The following is a 21,100-nucleotide window of genomic DNA, read 5'->3' on the forward strand; positions in this document are numbered from 1 at the left end:
AAGAGCGTCCTCCAGTACACCCATGGACCTGTGCCCGTAGGTGGACATCAATGTGTTGAGCAATTTGCTTCTTATACAACTGTTCTATCTGTTGCTAAACTACTGAGGTATATTATCACCCAGAGTACATTCCCATCTTATCCACAAAGTTATTGGGAAAGGCCACCCTGAGAGTTTTTTCAAGCCCATTTCCCATAGCTAACATTATATTAAATCTAGCAACCACAAAAAAAAGTTAGCAAAGAAGCTAACTACAAGGTAATGATTCTTTCCAACAAAATCACCAAGAGATGGGGTTTGGAGTCAGATGAACTGGTTTGAGTCTGAGCTCTAGTTCTTAACTGCTATGTGATCTTAGGCAAATTAGTTAGGCTTTCTGAGACTCCATTTATTCACCTATATAATGGTGGTGACTATAACAACAGTTACCTAAAGAAATTACGATAAGGCTCTATACAGGAAGCATACAGGAGTACACAGGAAGGTTCTTACTGAATGTAAATATTGGCTTCTTTAATTCTTTAAGTGTTAAAAAAGTATCAGCCAAATTCCATTGACTGATGTATGGGTAAATAAAATGTAGTATATCCCCACAGTAGAAAATTATTTGGCCATGAAAAGACATGAAGTTCTGCTACAACATGGATGAATCTTTTTTTTTTTTTTTTGCTGTACGCGGGCCTCTCACTGTTGTGGCCTCTCCCGTTGCGGAGCACAGGCTCAGCGGCCATGGCTCACGGGCCCAGCTGCTCCGTGGCATGTGGGATCTTCCCAGACCGGGGCACGAACCCGTGTCCCCTACATCGGCAGGTGGACTCAACCACTGCGCCACCAGGGAAGCCCTGGATGAATCTTGAAAACATTATGCTAAGTGAAAGACCATATACTGTATGACTCCATTTATATGAAATGTCCAGAATAAGCAAATCCAGAGAGACAAAGAGTTGTTTAGTGCCTGCTTAGGGTTGAGGTGATGCAGTTATTCTTTGGGGTGATAAAAATGTTCTAAAGTTAGACTGTGGTGATGGCTGCACAACTTTGTGAATACACTAAAGAACACTGAATTACACACCTTAAAAGAGTGAATCATGTGCTATGGGAATTACATCTCAATAAAGATGTTTATAAAAAGATTCTGGGGGCAAAAGAAGTATCAGCACAAACCATTAGGAATTCCAAAAAAAAAAGTTTTTTGGTTCTGATGTTTCGTTCATATAGATTATTTTTTTTCCTTCTTTTTTTCTTCATATACATTATTAATGTAAATTACTTCCACAGAGTCACCCCAAACCAAAACATCAGGTAATATTAAGTGTAGGAAGCAGAATGTTTTTTATATGTCGCCTGCCTCCCTGTCCCCAATTAAATTAATTGAAGTACAAATGGTTACCCTTTCTTGCCATCAGTTTTCAGGATGTAAACAAACTAGATGCTGAATATGTTGATACATCCTATCATTCATAGCTGCTATGAGAACAGGTCACTATATGCTACTGCACAGCTGGCAAAACACCGCAGTTGCTCTTTTTATACAGTGAATTTTCAGCTATAAAAAATTATTTGAGGAACAGATTTGACATCCCTGTGCAAATATAACCAGACTTTAAAAATGGGACAAAGACAATTTAGCAAACACCTGACAAGGGACTCTAACCCAATGTTTCTCCCGCCCCAAAAAAGAAAGTTCTTAACACACTTCCTAGTTTTGATATATTATATATTTAGGTACAGAGTGGGACCATCAAGGAGAACTAAGTAAATTGTTTGCTTTTGGAGACAACAGTTCAACTCTCACACATCCTTTGGAAGCGAACAATTCAGAGATAGTAGCTGCCAAAGGCTAGAAAATATATAAGATTTTCTAGAACAGTGCTGTTTAATAGAAATATAATGTGAGCCACACATGTAATTTAAATTTTCTAGTTACCATATTTAAAAAGGTTAGATTAATCATAATATATTTTGCTTAACCCAATATATTAAAAATATTATCATTGCAACATGTAATCAATATAAAACTCGAGATCTTTTATTTGTATATATTTCACTAAGTCTTTGATATCAGGTATATCGTTTATGCTTACGGCACATCTCAATTTGGACTAGCCACATTTCAAGTGCTCACTAGTCAGGGGTGGCTAGTGGCTACCATATTGGACAGCACAGTTCTAGATCTAAATGGAAAAACAGATGTTCTATACTCTCAAAAAGACACTGGTCCTACATGGCATCTAACCACAAAATGTGTATATTTCCAATAGTTTTAGGTGAGTAAGTAATTAATTTTAAAAAGCAACCGAGCTAGAAGTCTAGTGGAGTGGTCTTGCAGCTACCAGCTAGTGGAACTTTATATTTTGGGAAATCAAATGCCGATGTACCTCATTTCCACTGAAAAGTGCAGGATGTTTACATGCTCAATTTTTTTTGAGAGGAAGCAATGTGGTTGCAGTAAAAGGAAAATCAAGGTTTTCATTAAAGGTAACTGGTTGAGGACCAGAGGGCATTATTTTAGATTAAAACAATAGAAAAAAAAAATACAAAGACACTGTCAAGGCTCCAGAAGAAAATTATTCTAAATTTGGTCATCAGGAGTACACAGGAGTGTTTTGTTACTGAACGAAGAAGTAGGTGCAATATAAAAAACACTTATCTGAAAGAAGTACATAATTTTGGTACAGGATATAATACTTGGTATAGCTTTTTAAAAATTAATAAAAATAAGAGAAATCTCCAAATTCACAAAAGATGTAGTCTTCTGAATCCAGAGGCAGGAGATAAAGTGGAAGATGGTATAATGCTTTGAAGATGGGCAGAAAAAAAGAGTACAGGAATGGAAACCTAAAATGATAGATAGAAGGTGACTGTCTACTTGCTATCAAATAAGTTACTGTCAATTATATCATAAATAAAAACATTCAGTACTTCAGCTCATCAACTATCAATATGAATCAACCCTTATACTAAGTCACGATCCACTGGGAAAGCTGCACACAAACCTAATAGTGGTTCTCTAAGAAAAACATACTAGAAATGAGAGGGTAAAAAGAAGAAGTTCTATGATAACCGGACAAGAGAAATAAATTACTCGAAAACTAGACACATAGCCTGGAAAGTGAAAGGCTAAGGAACAGGCTATGCAAAGATTAGATTAAAAATAATCAAGTACATCTGATATAATGTCATAGCAGGCAAACATACTTTCCCTCAAAAGCTCCTTGACATGAATGCCACTGCCATGAACAGTATCTGTATAAAGTAGATATTTCAGGATGCAGGATGTATCTTACAAGGCAGTTATGGTTAAAATCAGTAAGTGTGGGGCTTCCCTGGTGGCGCAGTGGTTGAGAGTCCGCCTGCCGATGCAGGGGACGCGGGTTCATGCCCCGGTCCAGGAAGATCCCCCATGCCGCGGAGCGGCTGGGCCCGTGAGCCATGGCCGCTGAGCCTGCGCGTCCGGAGCCTGTGCTCCGCAACGGGAGAGGCCACAACAGTGAGACGCCCGCGTACCGCAAAAAAAAAAAAAAAAAAAAAAAAATCAGTAAGTGTGGAGAAAAATTATGTAAAATTAAGATTATCCTTACATTCCTTAAAATCAACCATTAGGCACAGTAAACGTAGTTTTGTGTATGCTACAGTAATATGTAACACTACATATATAACATATTGTACTTAACTTCTGTATGATTACAAATGCAAAACCTAACTCTATAGCATTTTTATTAGCAAAGAAAAAGAGAACAGGAGCACAGAGTTGAATTGGGGAAGCATTTATGAAATGTAATCTGTATCATTAATACTTTGATAACCAGTTAGGGAATTAAAATTAAAAGCACTTATTGCTCAGAAAGTACACTTTCCAAGAAGGTACCTTAGAAAAGTCCATAAACAATGTTTATAGGCCCCCATGATCCTCGCCTCCTGCTGTTCATGGCCTTCCACGATCCTTTCCCTTTGAGTGAGGTGGGACTATGACTTGCTTCTAACCAACAGGACATGTCAAAGGTGATGGGACGTATGTGATGATGTGCATATGATTACGTTGCATAAGATTATCACACCTGTTTTCTGGACTCTCTCCCTCCCTCCCTTACTGGTGTTAAGTCCTCACAAGGGAAGGAACTTCAGGCGGCCTCTAGGAGCTAAGGGCAGCCTCTGGCTCACTGCTAGCAAGAAACTGAAACCCCCAGTCCTACAACCACAAGGAACTAAATCTGGCCAATAATCTGAGTGAACCTAGAAGCAGATGGAGCCTCAAATGAGACTGTAGCCTCAGCCTACGCCTTGACTGCAGCCTGGTGAGACCCTGAGCAGAGGATCCAGCTAAGCTTTGCCTGGACTCCTGACCTGTGGAAACTATAAGATAGTAAATGGGTAAGGTTTTAAGCCGCTTACATCAGTGGTAATATCGTTATGCAGCAACAGTTAACTAATATATGAGACCTTATACCTGAAGTGGAATATCTGGCTGAAGAGGGATGAAAAACTCCAAAAACAAAAATTTAACACTATAATCACAAGTCATACCAAAGAGAGGAGAAAAAGGACATTCAAAGAAAACAATGGGGGGATATAAGGAATCCTCTTTGAAGCTCATGTTTAAATAGACAAAAATGGCATAACATAGGATTTGGTATATAAACAATATTTATTAAGTGTCTGCTATGTGCCAGCCTCTGGGATAGAGTGGTGAACAAGACAGATAAATACTCTGACCTCAGGGAACTTATATCCTAGTGACAGAATACAGAACATGGAAGTCTCAAATCCAAAGTAAGCTCACGTTCATAATCAGATTAAAGTCCCCCAAAAGAATTTTGTTTCGTGAAATAACATTTAGAAAAAGAAGATGAACAAGGAAGGGAAAAGCACAGCTTGGGGAAGACAGTGCACAGATGGCAGAGGGAAGGCAGAACTACTCGTTCTATTTTGGTAATCCTTCGTCTATTTTGCTTCAGTATCTTCCACCACTAAGAAAATTTTCCAACTATTAAGAGTGGTACAGGGCTTCCCTGGTGGCACAGTGGTTAAGAATCCGCCTGCCAATGCAGGGGACACGGGTTTGAGCCCTGGTCTGGGAAGATTCCACATGCCACGGAGCAACTAAGCCCGTGTGCCACAACTACTGAACCTGTACTCTAGAGCCCACGAGCCACAACTACTGAGCCCGTGTGCCACAACTACTGAAGCCCTCCCACGGGCCTAGTGCCCATGCTCCGCAACAAGAGAAGCCACCACAATGAGAAGCCCGTGCACCGCAACGAAGAGTAGCCCCCGCTTGCCGCAACTAGAGAAAGCCCGCACGCAGCAACGAAGACCCAACGCAGCCATAAATAAATAAATGTTTATTTAAAAAAAAAAAGAGTGGGACAAATTTTAGCAGTTTAATATGAGTTTAAAGTCTCAAAACAACTGAAGCATCAGGTGTCCCAATTCCTTTTTACTAACAATGAAATAAGGACCCAGAGATGTTAATATTCTTGGTGATAAAAAAGAGGTAAACATCCCTATCAACAGAGATGGATGAGTTTGCACTTTAAAAATCACCTATCCTGGGGCTTCCCTGGTGGCGCAGTGGCTAAGAATCCACCTGCCAATGCAGGGGACACGGGTTTGAGGCCTGGTCCGGGAAGATCCCACATGCCTGCTGTGGAGCAACTAAGCCCGTGAGCCACAACTACTGAGCCCACGAGCCACAACTACTGAAGCCCGCACGCAGCAACAAAGACCCAACGCAGCCATAAATAAATAAATAAATAAATAAATAAATAAACTGCATTGTTAAAAAAAAAAAAAAATCACCTCTGTCCCTAACAGAGGATAACAGGCAAAACATAAAAAGAGAAAACCAAAACAACACATGCTAACTCAGACAGAGAATAGCATCGATGTGGACAGAAACAGAAATGCACGGCTAAGCAGGATTTGAGGCCACAGGCATGATGGACTGCGAGTCATTTTTCTGTGTGTGTCAGGGAGCAGGAGTGGTGGCCGGAGCTGACTCCTGCAGAGGAAAGGGATTCGAAGCACTTGGTGTCAAGATCAGGAAGACTGTCAGTGTCTGAAGCCAGGGGCTAGGTAGTGCTTTCCTGCTTGTGTAGGGGTACTGGAAAACAAGCAATTGTCTACGTGCTGACTAGGGCTATTGGCTTAATGGAAAATGAGTCTGGAAGGGAAAATTCCAAAATACATGAAGAAATCTATTATTAAAACATCAGCCATGGTGTTGGGAAAATAAAAAAGCTACATGCAAGAGAATCAAAATGGACTACTTTCTCACACCATATATAAAAATAAACTCCAAACAGATTAAAAACTTAAATGCAAGACCTGGAACCATAAAACTCTTAGAAGAAAACACAGGCAGTATGCTCTCTGACCTTGGGCCTTAGCAATATTTTTTTGGATCTGTCTCCTCAGGCAAGGGAAACAAAAGCCAAAATAAACTAAAAAGCTTTTGCACAGTGAAGGAAGGTATCAACAAAACGAAAAGGCAGCCCACTGAATGGGAGAAGACGTTTGCAAATGATATATCTCATAAGGGGTTAATATACAAAATATACAAAGAACTCAAATAACTCAACATCAAATACAATCAATTTGATTAAAAAATTGACAGAGGACCTGAGTAGACATTTTTCCAAAGAAGACATATAGACAGCCAATAAACACATGAAAAGGTGCTCAATAACACTAATCAACAGGGAAATGCAAATCATCACCACAATGAGATCTCTTCATACCTATCATAATGGCTATTATCAAAAATACTACAAACAACAAGTGTTGGCGAGGGTGTGGAAAAAAGGGAACTCTTGGACACTGTTGGTGGGAATGTTAAGTTGGTGCAGCCACTGTGGAGAACAGTGTGGAGGTTCCTCAAAAAATCAAAAGTAGAGCTACCATACGATACAGCAAATCCACCTCTGGGTATTTTTCCAAAGAAAACAAAAACACTAGTTAGAAAAGATATATGCACCCCTACATTCATTGCAGCACTATTTACAGTAGCCAAGATATGAAAACAACCTAAGCATCTATTAATAGATGGATAAAATGGATCACTTTATAATATATATAAAATGGAATATTATGACATCTTGCCATTTGCGAAAATATGGATGGACTTGGAGGGTATTGTGCTAAGTGAAATAAATCAGACAGAGAAAGAAAATATAGCATGATTTCACTTACATGTGGAATCTAAAAAATAAAACAAATGAATAAACATAATAAAACAGAAATAGACTCATAGAAACAGAGAACAAAATGCTGGTTGCCAGGGGGTAAGGGGGTAGCAGAATGAGTGAAATAGATGAGGGAGATTAAGAGGTACAAACTTCCAGTTATAAAATAAACAAGTCATGGGGATGTAATACACAGCATTGGGAATATAGTCAATAATATTGTAATAGTTTTGTATGGTGACAGATGCTAACTAGACTTACTGTGGTGATCATTTTGTAATGTACAAAAATATTGAATCACTATGTTACACACCTAAAACTAATGTAATATTGTAAGCCAATTATACTTCTATTAAAAATTGATTAAATTAAAAATATATATATACTTTGTATATATACTATATAAATTAGACATTACAGCATATCATATGCTAGTTGCAAGCATCACTTCTAATGAAAATGTATGGAAGGGGAAAAAAAATGATATCAGTCAACGAAACATAACATCTGGAATAGAATTCATTCCAATCCAGTGGTTAGGACTCTGCGCTTCTACCGCAGGGAGCACGGGTTCAATCCCTGGTCGGGGAACTAAGACACTGTGTGTCCGCAGCACCGCCAAAAAGAGAAAACAACAACAACAAAACAAAACAGTAACAACAAAAAAACACAAAGAGGTAAATTAAGGTATGATTTCCATGAAAAAAAACCCCATGAATTACAAATCAAAAGAAAAGAGAAATAAAATCAGGTGGACATGAAAAATGACCAGTTAAAGATTGTAGAAATGAAATTACTGAGTGAGATTAAAAAATGTAATAGATGAGATAAACTGTAGAACAGACAGAGAAAACAGGCAAAGTAGTGTTCCCATATACTGCTGGTGGTATTTACACAAGGGAATGAAAAAGAATGGGACAATAGTTATATTTAACAACACAGATGAATCTCCCAAATAAAATGTTGAGTGAAAGAGGCCAGATCAAGGATTGCATACTGTATTACTCAGTCTCTCTCTTATATTTTTAATATATAAAGTATTAACAACATGCAAAACTAACTTCCGTGTTTAGGGTTACACATTTAAGTGTTAGAATTGTAAAGAAAAGTAAGAAAGTGATCATAATAAAAGTCAGGGCAGGGTTAACTTAGGGGAGAGGGAAGAGGATGTGATTGGGAGGGGCACATAGAAGGTTCCTGGTAGTTTTCTGTTTCCTGACCTGGGTGACGTTACATGGGTCTTCTTTTTATAATAATTTGTTAAGCTGTACATTGATGTTTTACGCATTTTTTTTCTATACGTGTGTTACATTTCACAATTAAGACATTTTTGTTTTGTTTGTTTTAAAGAGAGAATTTGGAAATATAAGGTAGATACTGAGAAACTCACCAGGGATGCAGTACAGAGAAACAAAGAGGTTAAAAATATATAAAAGGGCAGTTAAGAGACATGGAGGGTGGGTTGGAAGGTTCCAATATCCGTACAATAGCAATTCCAGAAGAGGATGGAGGTAATGGTAGAGAAGCAATATTTGAAGAGATAATTGTTGAGAATGTTCCAGAACTGAAGACAGACTTGTATCCAAGTACCTAACAGAATAAGTAAAAATAAATCCAAACTCAGGCACATCATAGCAAAACTATGGGACATCAATGATAAGGATATAACATTTAAAACTTCCAGATTACCTATCTACAAGGGAACCACTTTTAAATCAGAACAGTGAAGGTCTCATCAGCATCAAAAAATGGCCAGAAGGGATGCAGATAAAGCAACTGAGTTGTATATCCACCCCAGAGAGAGAGCAAAATAAAGACAAACCTAAAAAAGAATAGGCTCACCGCACCAGACTCTATGAACTGTGAAAGGCTATCCCTCAGCAAGAAAAAACTGGGGGTGGGGGGACGATATAAAAGTTATGGGACCAAGGAAATGATACTGGACACAGAAATTGACAAAATATGTCAATTGATATGATTTATGATTGACTGAAAAGAAAACAGTATGAATTATTGAATGTTTAAGAAAAAGGGGAAATGAAAATTTTAAACTCAGTAACATGATTATGGATGGAGGTGGCAAGGGTAAAGCATTCAAGGTCCTCATCATGGTTGGGTGGTTATTAAAAATACTAAACAATTATAAGCACTCTTAGAAAAATATATAGTTATTATTTTGAAGGTACTACCAAAAAACCCCAAAACAACAACAAAAAATGAGAAATGCGTTATGTTACTTCCAAATCAGCAGAGGGAGTAATGAAAGAAGACTAAAAACTAAGAGGGGTAGTTATAGTTTCAGTTTTCAAAAAGGGTAGAAAGTTACTTTTTGAATACCTCAGATTGCCAAGCCTAACAACAATCTGTCAAATGAAAGAAATGGGTATTAAATATCTGCTTTGTAAGCACTTTAACCCAAAAAGGAAGCAGTGTGACCAGGTGGAATTTGCATGAATTCACTGAGAAAAAGTTCTACCCACCTAACTTTATTCTCTGCACTCTTTTTTCATTTTCTTAATTTTACAAAGTGTTTGTTAACTGAAGAGAATTCGGAAAAGAAAAAAGATTCTATCTATTGCTGTTAATATACCAGTGTGTGCGTGTTGTGGTCAAGTTGCTAGGTTAGTAGAAGGGTGTGACATATGGGAGATGCAGTGAAAAGAACACTGGACTTGGTAGACTGGAGCCCTGAATACTCAGATTTACAAGGAAGGAGATGGCACAGTGGAGTGGCCTAGGCATCTAGACTTTGATGCCCAATAACCGGGATTTGCATCGAGGATTGGCTACTTACTAGCTGTCAAGCTACCTTGGCCAAATGACTCCAATTTCACTTGTCTTCTTCATGTATAAAACAAGGGGATAGCAGGGTGTAGCAAAGCCTGTTGTCATCTAATCTATTGCCCCTCTCTGCTTTAAAATTCTATGAAACTAAAAAAAAAAAATTACATGAATCAAAACGAAATCATATGGGGCTTCCCTGGTGGCGCAGTGGTTGAGAGTCCGCCTGCCGATGCAGGGGACGCGGGTTCATGCCCCGGTCCGGGAAGATCCCACATGCCGCGGAGCGCCTGGGCCCGTGAGCCATGGCCGCTGAGCCTGCGCGTCCGGAGACTGTGCTCTGCAACGGGAGAGGCCGCAACAGTGAGAGGCCCGCGTACCACAAAAAAAACCCCAGAAAAACAGAAAAACAAAAAAACGAAATCATAAAACTTATGTGTCAAGTCTCCAATGAGACAAAAGTGGAAGAGGAACAGTGTGAAGAGTGAAAAAGCATTCAGACTGTGTCAGAACAGGCTGAAATTACTCTCCTGAAATTTAACAGGAAGAAACAAAGACCTCAATTTAGATTGACAAGAGATCGTCTGTGCAAATACAAAATGGCATCGACTTGGCTTGATAATAATTCATTTGAAAAAGAGCTAGATATTTTAATATATGCTCCTGGAGCCAGTGATATGATGGGGTTATTAGACTAAATTAATGAACACTCAGGCTAGAGTAGCAGAAACAGTGTTTATGGTCACGGAGGCACAAATCCCACAGTGGGGATACCTCATTTTATTGTGCTTCACAGGTACTGTGTTTTTTACAAATTGAAGGTTTGTGGTAACCCTGCACAGAGCAAGTCTATTGGTGCCATTCTTCTAACAGCACTTGCTCACTTTGTGTTTCTGTGGCACATTTTGGTAATTCTCGCATTTTTTTCAAACTTTTATTATTATAGTTGTTTAAGGTGATCTGAGATCAGTGATTTTTGGTGTTGCTATTGTAATTGTTTTGGGGTGCCATAAACTGTGCCTATATAAGACGGCGAACTTAATGATAAATGTGTGTGTACTGACTGCTCCACCAAGTGGCCGTTCCCCATCTCTCTCCCTCTCCTCAGGTCTCCCTATTCCCTGAGACAGAACAATAACGAAATTAGGCCAATTAATAACCCTGCAATGGCCTCTAAGTGTTCAAGTGAAAGGAAAAGTCACATGTCTCTCACTTTAAATCAAAAGCTAGATAGAAATAATTAAACTTAGTGAGGAAGGAACATCTAAAGCTGAGATAGGCTGAAAGCTAGGCTTCTTGCCCCAAATGGTTAGCCAAGTTGTGAATGCAAAGGAAAAGTTCCTGAAGTAAATTAAAAGTGCTACTCCAGTGAACACACAAATGATAAAGAAATGAGATAGCCTTGTTGCTGATATGGAGAAAGTTTGAGGGGTCTGGATAGAAGATCAAACCAGCTACAACATTCCCTGAAGCCAAAGCCTAATCCAGAGCAAGGCCCTAACTCTCTTTAATTCTATGAAGGCTGAGAGACGTTAGGAAGCTTCAGAAAAAATGTTTGGAACTAGCAGAGGTTGGTTCATGAAGTTTAAGGAAATAAACTATCTCTGTAACATAAAAGTACAAGGTAAAGCAGCAAGTGCTGATGTAGAGGCCACAGGAAGTAATTCAGAAGATCTAGCTAAGACACCTTCATTAATGAAGGGCGCCACACTAAACAACAGATTTTCAGTGTAGATGAAACAGCCTTATACTGGAACAAGATATATCTGAAACTTTCATAGCTAGAGAAGGTAAGTCAATGCCTGGCTTCAGAGCTTCAGAGGACAGGCTGATTCTCTTGTTAGGGGCTAACGCAACTGGTGACTTTAAGTTGAAGCCAATGCTCATTTACCATTCTGAAAATCCTAGGGTCCTTAAGAATTATGCTAAATCTACTCTGCCTGTGCTCTATAAATGGAACAAGAAAGCCTGGATGACAGCACATCTGTTCACAACATGATTTACTGAATATTTAAAACCCTCTGTGGAGACCTAACGCTCAGAAGAGGATTCCCTCCAAAATATGACCACTCATTGACAATGCACCTGGTCACACAAGAGCTCTGATGGAGACATACAATGAGACTCGTGTTGTTTTCCTGCCTGCTAATGCAACATACGTTCTGTAGCCCATAGATCAAGGAGTAATTTTGAATTTCAAGACTTATTGTTTAAGAAATACATCTTGTATGGCTAGAGCTGTCATAGACAGTGATTCCTTTGATGGATCTATTCTGGGCAAAGTACACTGAAAACCTACTAGAAAGGATTCACCACTCTAGCTGCCATTAAGAACATTTGTGATTCATGGGAAGAGCTCAAAATTACAACATTAACTGGAGTTTAGAAGAAGTTCATTCCAACCCTCATGGATGACTTTGAGAGGTTCAACACTATTTCTAGGAAGTAACTAGAAATAGCAAGAGAACTAGAATTGGAAGTGGAGCCTAAGATGTGACTGGTGGCACAGTGGTTGAGAATTCTCCTGCCAGTGCAGGGGACACGGGTTTGATCTCTGGTCCGGGAAGATCCCACATGCCACGGAGCAACTAAGCCCATGCGCCACAACTACAGAGCCCATGCGCCACAACTACTGAGCCCATGCACCACAACTACTGAGCCCGTGTGCCACAACTACTGAAGCCCGCATGCCTAGAGCCCGTGCTCCGCAACAAGAGAAGCCATCGCAATGAGAAGCCCGCACACCACAACAAAGAGTAGCCCCCTACTCGCTGCAACCAGAGAAAGCCTGTGTGCAGCAACGAAGACCTGATGCAGCCAAAAATAAATAAATAAATAATAAAAAGAAAGATGTGACTGAATTGTTGCAATGTCATTATAAAGTTGTAACAGATGAGGAGTTACTTCTCATTCTTACAGACAACACTGTGGTTTTCATTAGCTTTGAATGTTTGTCACATTATCTATACTGAATGAAATGTACTTACTTCTAACGCATAATACACTGGTTTGTCTCTGCCCAGTTTGTAAGCCACTGTGGTCAGAAGGCCATGTTCAGAAAATACACACTGTAGGAAAGAGAAAAAGATTTCATTAGTCAGGAAAACAAAAAGATAGCATTAGAATATTTTTAAAGCAAAAATGATCTAGTTACAACGTAATTCAATAAATATAACAATTTAGAAAATAGATCTTAAAAGTCAAAATTATCAGTATTAAGAACAGTACACTTAAACAGTATAAAAAGTTTATCCCTTGTTCCAAATTAGATTTGCATTAAGAATCTGACAAGGTCCTAGTGTAGATATCCCACTAACACAATTAAAAACACACATGTAAAATTCAAAGAACCTAAAATGTTTCTTACAAGAACCATTCGCATGTAGTGATTTTCATCATTTTTACTGAGCTCTAAATTAAACCTTGATAAAAATTAAATAAAACTCCTGACTCAAAAGTAACTTAATAGCAAATTATGCTCAAGTATTATTCACATGAAGTTAAAGAAGACTTTCACTAATCTTTTAATCTGAAAAAAACCAACCTTACGGCCTGTATTACATAGTAAGAAACAGCCTGTTCCATACCTATAGTTGGGGGAAGAATGAACAGTAGGACAATTTTATTAAAAGTAAATGATGAAACATTAATACTACAAAACTAACATTTAACTTAGAACAATAAAAGTAATTTATATTAAAGTTTTAGAAAAGTTCTAAAAGCTAACAAACATCACAAACTCTTTGGAATAATGTTTTAAAGAACAGTCTAGAAGAAAATGTACTTAGTGCAATCCTAATGGAAAAATCCAAGTATAGTATTTGGCACTTAGTCATAGCCCAGGGCCATGTTTATAAAATAGCACTGAGTTACAATAAATCCTAAATTCTGTCACACTTACATTGCTACTAATCCCCATGGAGTGAAGCATCATGACTAACAGGCATTCAGCAATGGGGTGGGCCAGCCCAGCTCCATCATTAGCACAGTCATAAACTTCTGGCATGGAGAGGGAGTAGGTCCAGGGTACAGGAAAGTGTAGGTGGACTTTGGGAAAATGAGGGGCCCAGAGGGAAAAGCTACTGCTGGTCTACTTTCCCCATTCTCTGCGCAGGACAGGGCGTTCTACTAACACTGGTGGGAGAGTCACAGCCAGCACGTAACACAGCTGCCATGGAAGAACTGAATTTATTTTGTGACCGCCTTATCAGCAAAAGCTTCGGATTCTGCAACGAATCTGGCGCTTGGACATGAGTGAGTGGTTTTGACTTGTGCCAGGCAGATAAGCAGCCCAAACTGCTATCAGTAAGAGTCACATGGCAACAGTTTTCAAATCAGTTGGCTGTGACTATCATCCTTGGCTCTCCACAGCTGTCCTGCCCTGTATGGGATTCCCTCCCCATGGGCCTTGTGGGGCAAATAGAAAGCCAGGGCAATTTTTTCTGATAAACATTTTTCCAGGCAACATTGTTGTGAATGAGAATTAGCCCAAGACCGTCTATCTCTTCTGCTTGATTGCCGGCCTGCGTGGGATTCATGAATATCTAAGTTTTCAAAGACACCAGTCAAATAACACTAGGTACAGGTAATAATATATTTATGAATTCAAACACATAAATCGCTACGCCTTTTTACCTCTGTGATGCTGAAAAAGCTATATATTTTAAGTCAATCTCCTTTAATAAATATTCGTAAAAATGGAAGTTAATTTTCTGTTCCACACTATTTAAAGGAGAAATATGTACTGATTTAGTCCCCATATAAACACTCTGTATACTGAATGGTAGTGTACAAGTCTTAAAGTATGAAATTGACGCAGAGGCTCAAGGTACATAATAAAAGTGAATTCTTAAGTTTGTATATACTTGATAAGTAATTAATGAGTATTATCAATATATGAAGAGACCTCCTTGCTACATTTAGGCCACAGCTTTCAAAACAGGCAATTATTTTCCTCTTAAATTTTATTATTTTTTTCTTCCCAGTCATCAAACCTATATGGGGTTTTCAGCATTTATATGGTCTACCAATCCTTCCTCAAACATCCCAGAAAGACGTCTGACTTTGCTAAGCTCTGGAAAGTTAAAGGTTGTTTGCTATTCTCCACGGAGAAGTGGGCCAAACAAAGACGGCACACAGCGGGAGCGTGAGCGGCCCTGGCCGAAGCTGTGAAACAGGCAGAAGGACTCCTCTATTACACTTAGGGCCTCTGGGGAGAGGAGGCACTTAAAACACAAACTTAACTTAAAAACACAAACAAAATTCCCCAAACTCGGTATGATCCTGTTAACCTAACGAACTACGTACTTCACTTCCCGTTCCTGAATAGTTGCCTTTTTGCAAAGCACATTCTGTCTTGCTGTCTCTATTCTCTACCTACCAGCATCTCTTTTGGCCACTTGCAACCTGGCTTACATCTTGAGCATTGTACTAAAACTTCATTCTTTGAGGTCACCACTGAAGACCTGATTTCTACGTACAATGGTCTGTTCTCATTCTCAGCCTCCATGACCTATTTGTACTATTTTGCACTGCTGAACAAGCCCCTCTCTTAAACAGCTCTACACTGGATCTCCACTTTAATGACTAACTACATTCTGTTTGTCTGACTTCTACATCCCTTCATCTCCTCCTTCTTCTAAATATCTCCTCTACCTGTGTACTTTTTCTTGGTAATTTTATCTATTCTTATCGCTTCAAAAAACACCTCTAAATATGGGCAATTCAAAATCCCTCACTTTTATATTGAGTTCATTCCCCATTACCGTATGTGTGTAATGTACAGTCTACCAGTACTGCCAACGGGTGCCAGACAGAAATTCTTCTACTTGGACCCATTCCCTACTTTGGCTAAATCTAACCACTGGGCCCAGGGGACTAGACTCCATGCCTGCTTCCTGTCTCTTGTCCCTCTGTAGCGCCATGGACATCCACCCACGCCTCCCTCAGTCCTCATCCTTCTTAGTTCTTGTCCTTGTTACTGAGATGCCATGGTGGCCTCCTCCACGTCCTCTTTGCCTCTAGCCTCTCCCCACTTTAACCCAGGACTGCCATATCATTAATGAACAGCTCCAGTCATCTCTGAACAGCAGCCCACAAACTTTCAGGAGTGTCCCACTGCCTTCAAGAAAACAATCCTCAGTCTGAAGTTTAGGGCTTCACACCGCCACCCTAGAGCCTTATTTTCCCAACTACTTCCCCACCCAAATGTTCTCCACATTCTCTAAATAAACTCTTCCATGTCCCTGTTTGCATCTTCGTTCAGTGTTCCACGCGTTCACCAATATTTGCTCAGTCTTCAAAACATCTCATTACTAACAATCTTTGGTGATTTTTCTCCCCTCCCTTTGAAACCCAACAGCAGTACTTCCAAGTTTTTTATGGCACGTAAGTTCTGATTTATAATATGATGAACTGTATATTTGTGTTCTTTCCCCTCAGGAAGCGAAACATGAGCCCAAAGATCTTACAGTTTTCTATTATGCCCCTCTGCCAACCTGCAGGGGCTGCAGAGGTACTCAGCAAGCCCTCCCTAACTTAAATTCATCATTTCGGGACTTGGCTGATAATGCTTAAGGGGGAGGGGAGTATAAAGAGAGGGAAAACCTGGCAACTTTATTGGGCGCCTCCCGTGTGCTCTGTAGTGTTAGGTACTTGACAAAGAGAGAGAGCATCTGATTTACTAGCATTAGGGTGTCTGGCAGAGGACAAAAGAAGGGGGTGGAGGGGACAGCTTACTTTTCTACCATTTCTATCACTTCTCTGACTCCTGACTCAGCTACCTGGGACCCAGAATTCAAACAATATGTTTCCAGATGCACGCTGACTCAAACACTTCTTGATGGTAACCTCTGGATATCATGACCTGCAAAGAATTTTCCCATCTTCCCTCCCCAAAAAACTCTCACACAAATAATGTCACACTTTTGCATGAGGACTTCTGACCCTACTAGAGTACAAGAACACTTAATCTAAAACGTAAAGACATTCCATTATTGACAAAAGAAGAACGTAACCACTGAAGTTAACATTAATGAGCGAATCAGAAAATCCTCAAGAAAAAAACACTTAAACGTAGATAGTCTCCTGCCAGGTCTATGGAACTGTTTTCCACACGGAGGATAGTAAAGTACAGAGGTAAGGTACCCCGGCTAAATTGAATCAGCTGGATCTGGGTGCAAAGACTGCTGCTCTCACTTACTAGCTTAACCTCTCTGAGAATCTTTCCCAGCCTAAAGTGGGAGTAATCTTATCATTATTAAATATGGGGCTTGTTACGGACTGCGCGCATGAGCAGTAAGACGAGATTAGGAGAAAAATGCACTAAATCTCTGCTTCCGTCATTCCTTCTGCTTCTTGTCGAAGGAGAAACTCCAGATGATGGGGAGAAAGCACACTGCCAGGGAAATAACACTGAAAATCCCACAAAAATATGACTTTATAATTAGTGAGAAAGTCTAGGGCAGGAACACCATGTTGAAAATTGGAAGTGGAAGCTCACAGTCTTAACCGCTGGACCGCCAGGGAAGTCCCGAGGCAAGAATACTTTAAGCCAACATTTAGTTTCTGGATGGAAAAGGTACTGAATTTTATAAATTAAGGTTTTCACAAGCCTCATCAGTTTGTTTACATATGTCATAGTGAATTCTATGTGAAGGAGATGAAGAAAAACAAATGGCAAAAAGTATATATATCTGTACTGGAACTCTTAAGCTATTAATTTTCAGCCTGGATGAACTTCAAAAGCATTTCCTCATTCAAAACACCAAAGGGAAAAACAAACAAAACACCACTGGTTTTCAGGTCTGTTTCTTAAAACTCACGTGTTTTTGGCTTGTCCATCCTGGAAGCACATTTGTCCCACCAATGCAGCAGATTGGTCCCCCAAACACTGAAAGTATACATGACAATAAAGAACACTGACTAAGACAATATTGTTCATTTCCTTTCTAGGAGAGCCATAAGATTTATTTTCCCCTCTTTATTTACGAAGGAATGAATTGTTTTATGTTCTTTGCATTGCCTCCATTTGGCCATTTCCCCATGTGTTAACACTGCAAACAGGTACAGGAAGGGAGAGGTAGAATTAATTTATTCAGAAAAAATTCTCAATAGCCTACACTGTGTCACAGTGAAACAAGAATAGCCAATTCTGCTGCTCTTACTTATTTTCCATAGTTAAGGAAGGAGGAAGATTGATTAAGGAAAGCCATAACATGGAAGGGGGCGGGTAGCAGGGAGATGTTTGGTGATGAAACTTACCCCAGATATTGGTACACCTTCCAAGGCCCCAGCTTTCTAATAAAATTTTAAAAAAGGATTATGAATAATCACAAATTTGGCTCTACTAACGTAACTGCAACAGGAATGAACACAAATAGCAACATGCCAGAGCATGTGGGCAGACAAGACAAAGCAAGTGTTCCAACGACATGAGTGGTTCAGAGAGAGAGATACTAGAAATATTCCTAGAATGACAAGAAGAGACATGGACGTGAAACACTGGACTGAGAGTCAGGAGACGTGGGTTCTACTCCTGGTTAGTTAGTTAGTCACTGAGCAGACCGCTGAAACTTCTCTATGCCTCAATTTATTTATCTACAAAATGGGCCTGGGCTTATATGCATGCCAAAGGCCATTAGCTCTTTGCTATTATTGTTTTTACTAAGAAAAGACTAACACATCCTTTAAAATGAACATATAAATAGCTATTTAACCAGCATGGAACATGTTTGTTTTGGAAGGCTGTATTTTACCAACTGTTCTTCCTACCCAAACTGCTCTGAAGATAAGTAAGAAACAAGAGAGGGTTCAGGTATTGGGTATTATTTGTTCATAGCCAACATCATTCTTCAAGTTTTGATAAGCAAGAGTTAATTTATGCCATGAATAGTGGTTTTGACTTTGATCAAAAAATTGCCAGCATTCTAGGGGAAAAAAAATGAGATTTAAGTGACTGTCTGTGGACTTTACCAAACTTAATTGTGAAAAAAAAACCAAACAACTTACACTAATACAAAGCAATTTGTACTGATATTAAGGAATTAGGGGGAAGGAATATGATCCCTGAAGTACCTGTGATGTATTAGAAGAGCACCAAACTAAAGCTTTTGCCCGACCCCTCAGTCTGCCATTTGTAAGCCTGTCTCCTGGCCTCTGGGAGCTTCGGGTTCTCTATCTGTGACAGTGAGGGTAAGAACAGAAGCCACCTCACATGGCTATGATAAGGAAATAATAGCATATGTGCGGAAACCCTTTACAAAATAAAAAATACCCTCTATCTAGTGGATAACATTTTATTTCTTTCATGCTTTTGGGTTAATCCAAGACCTATCTTTTATTTACTGTATAAATTCTTAGAAAATCTGAACCTGGATAATAAGTGAATGGCTGAAAGTGAATCAGGAAACCTGTAGACTAGATATCTTAATGTATTTAAATACTGAAAGAAGTCTTTGCTTATACTACTGAAGTTATTATCAAACTACCAGCAGAATCTACTATGTGCAGTCAGGCACGGAAAGCACTCTTTTTTCTTCATGGGGAGGGGGGTCTCTGGAGGATTCCTGGGAATATCCTCTGGTGAAGCATGCAGAAAAAGTGACAGTGCATTTCCAACTAACTGGTCTGAAAGGTTGGTCAAGATATCATTTAAGATAGATGTTTAGGACATCTAAAAACTACACCTAATTTCCCTATTGTGCTAAAGCCCAAAGCACATCACAACTGTACTTTGTAATAGGGACCATCAGAATTTCTCATTCCAGAAAACTACCTTAGTCTTCCTCAGCCTTACGGAAGACTTAAAAATAAATAAGGTTACATTTTAAAAATACCTAAAGTTTGACTAGAGCTTATAATAATTTGGAGGGTCATGGAAGGTTCTAGGTTAATCTACTTAGTAAATGGACTTCTGCTTATCTAAAACTAAATGGAAATGCACTGTATCTTTTCCAAATGAATGGGTAGCATAATTGGTGGGCAACCTACTCACCAGACTATGAGAGATTTTCTATAGTCAGCAAGGGGAGAGAGGGGGACAGAAGCATAATATTTTAAATGCAAGAGAAAACTAGGCCAGTTAAATGTTTTTTTTAACCATCCTCTGAAACTGTTTCTCAAGAATAGTTTTTTTTTTCTCTGACCCAAGTTGGTTTATAGGTAGCTATGAAATTATCAAGGCACTTTTAAATTGTAGATAAGCAACGACTATGCTTCCCTTAAAAAATTCCACTTTGCCTTAAAGGGCTTTATTATAAATGAAACATTTAAGAATTCTTGCTTAAGCTTTATCCAGAACACTTAGTGTTCTACTCTATTATTATTATTATTAAGTCTATAAGTAGAGTTTCTAATGTTTTTCATGAAATGTCAAAACATTATTTTTTGGCAATTAATCTAAGAGTTTTCTTAATCTTTACCATAAATTCTAGTTTTTTGAGCTCAAACACCAGTTCAAATGCTCCTAGAGGTTTTCATCCCTGATGTGTAATCAGAGATACTCAGTAATGCTAAGTGTACTTTTTGCTTAGACTACTTTTTCTGTGGGTTTCAATGAAAGCAACAGTAAAAATGTCCATGATGAAAACTAGTTTAATCAGCAATCACAAACCAGAACAGACTCTTTGCTTTCAGTTTCTTTGCTAAAGTTTTGCTCAGGCTGACAAAGAATCTGATATGAGACATGGTTTGGCCATTAAAGGAGATTCAACAGGAAAAAGAACACCACTAAAATGTGAAGAGACCTTCCCATAAATTAAAAGCAGGCATCACAACTACTAAACAGTTATTTGGATTAAAAGAATAAACTGGCTCAAACATTCCCTTACCACCTTCTGTAGTTAGATTATCTCAATAATACTTTAAAATACTCAAAGAAAAGCCAATAAAGTTTATAATAAAGTTTTTATATACAGTTTTATATAAAGTTTATATAAAATATAAACTGGTAAGAAGGACTCAAGAATTTTAAGTTATAAAACTATTTAAACAATACTAAATTCTTATTTTACATACTGTCAACATTCACAAAATGTACAGGTCTCAAAATACAAAACGTAACACAATTGACTTTTGAATTCTGAATAGTAAAGCCTTTTTTAAGATAAAAATTATTATTATTATTATTATTTTTT

At 38.7% G+C, this 21,100-nt stretch overlaps 1 protein-coding gene across 3 annotated transcripts in view; it reads right to left on the reverse strand.

Moving 5' to 3' along the window:
* GK (glycerol kinase) overlaps nt 1–21,100 on the reverse strand; it is an 82,470-nt gene that overhangs the window by 9,245 nt on the left and 52,125 nt on the right. For 2 of the 3 annotated variants that reach the window (XM_007456852.1, XM_007456853.1), the window contains exons 9-12: nt 18,228–18,263; nt 17,789–17,856; nt 13,510–13,552; nt 12,953–13,033 (exon numbers count right to left, since the gene is read on the reverse strand). In XM_007456852.1, coding sequence (XP_007456914.1) covers nt 12,953–13,033; nt 13,510–13,552; nt 17,789–17,856; nt 18,228–18,263 — 228 coding nt within the window. Of the gene's footprint in view, nt 1–12,952; nt 13,034–13,509; nt 13,553–17,788; nt 17,857–18,227; nt 18,264–19,959; nt 19,978–21,100 lie in introns of all 3 variants that reach the window. The other variant, XM_007456851.1, reaches the window with a different exon arrangement.

This window comes from Lipotes vexillifer, unplaced genomic scaffold (genome assembly GCF_000442215.2).
Source record: "Lipotes vexillifer unplaced genomic scaffold, Lipotes_vexillifer_v1.1 scaffold207, whole genome shotgun sequence".
Lineage (NCBI taxonomy): Eukaryota > Metazoa > Chordata > Mammalia > Artiodactyla > Lipotidae > Lipotes > Lipotes vexillifer.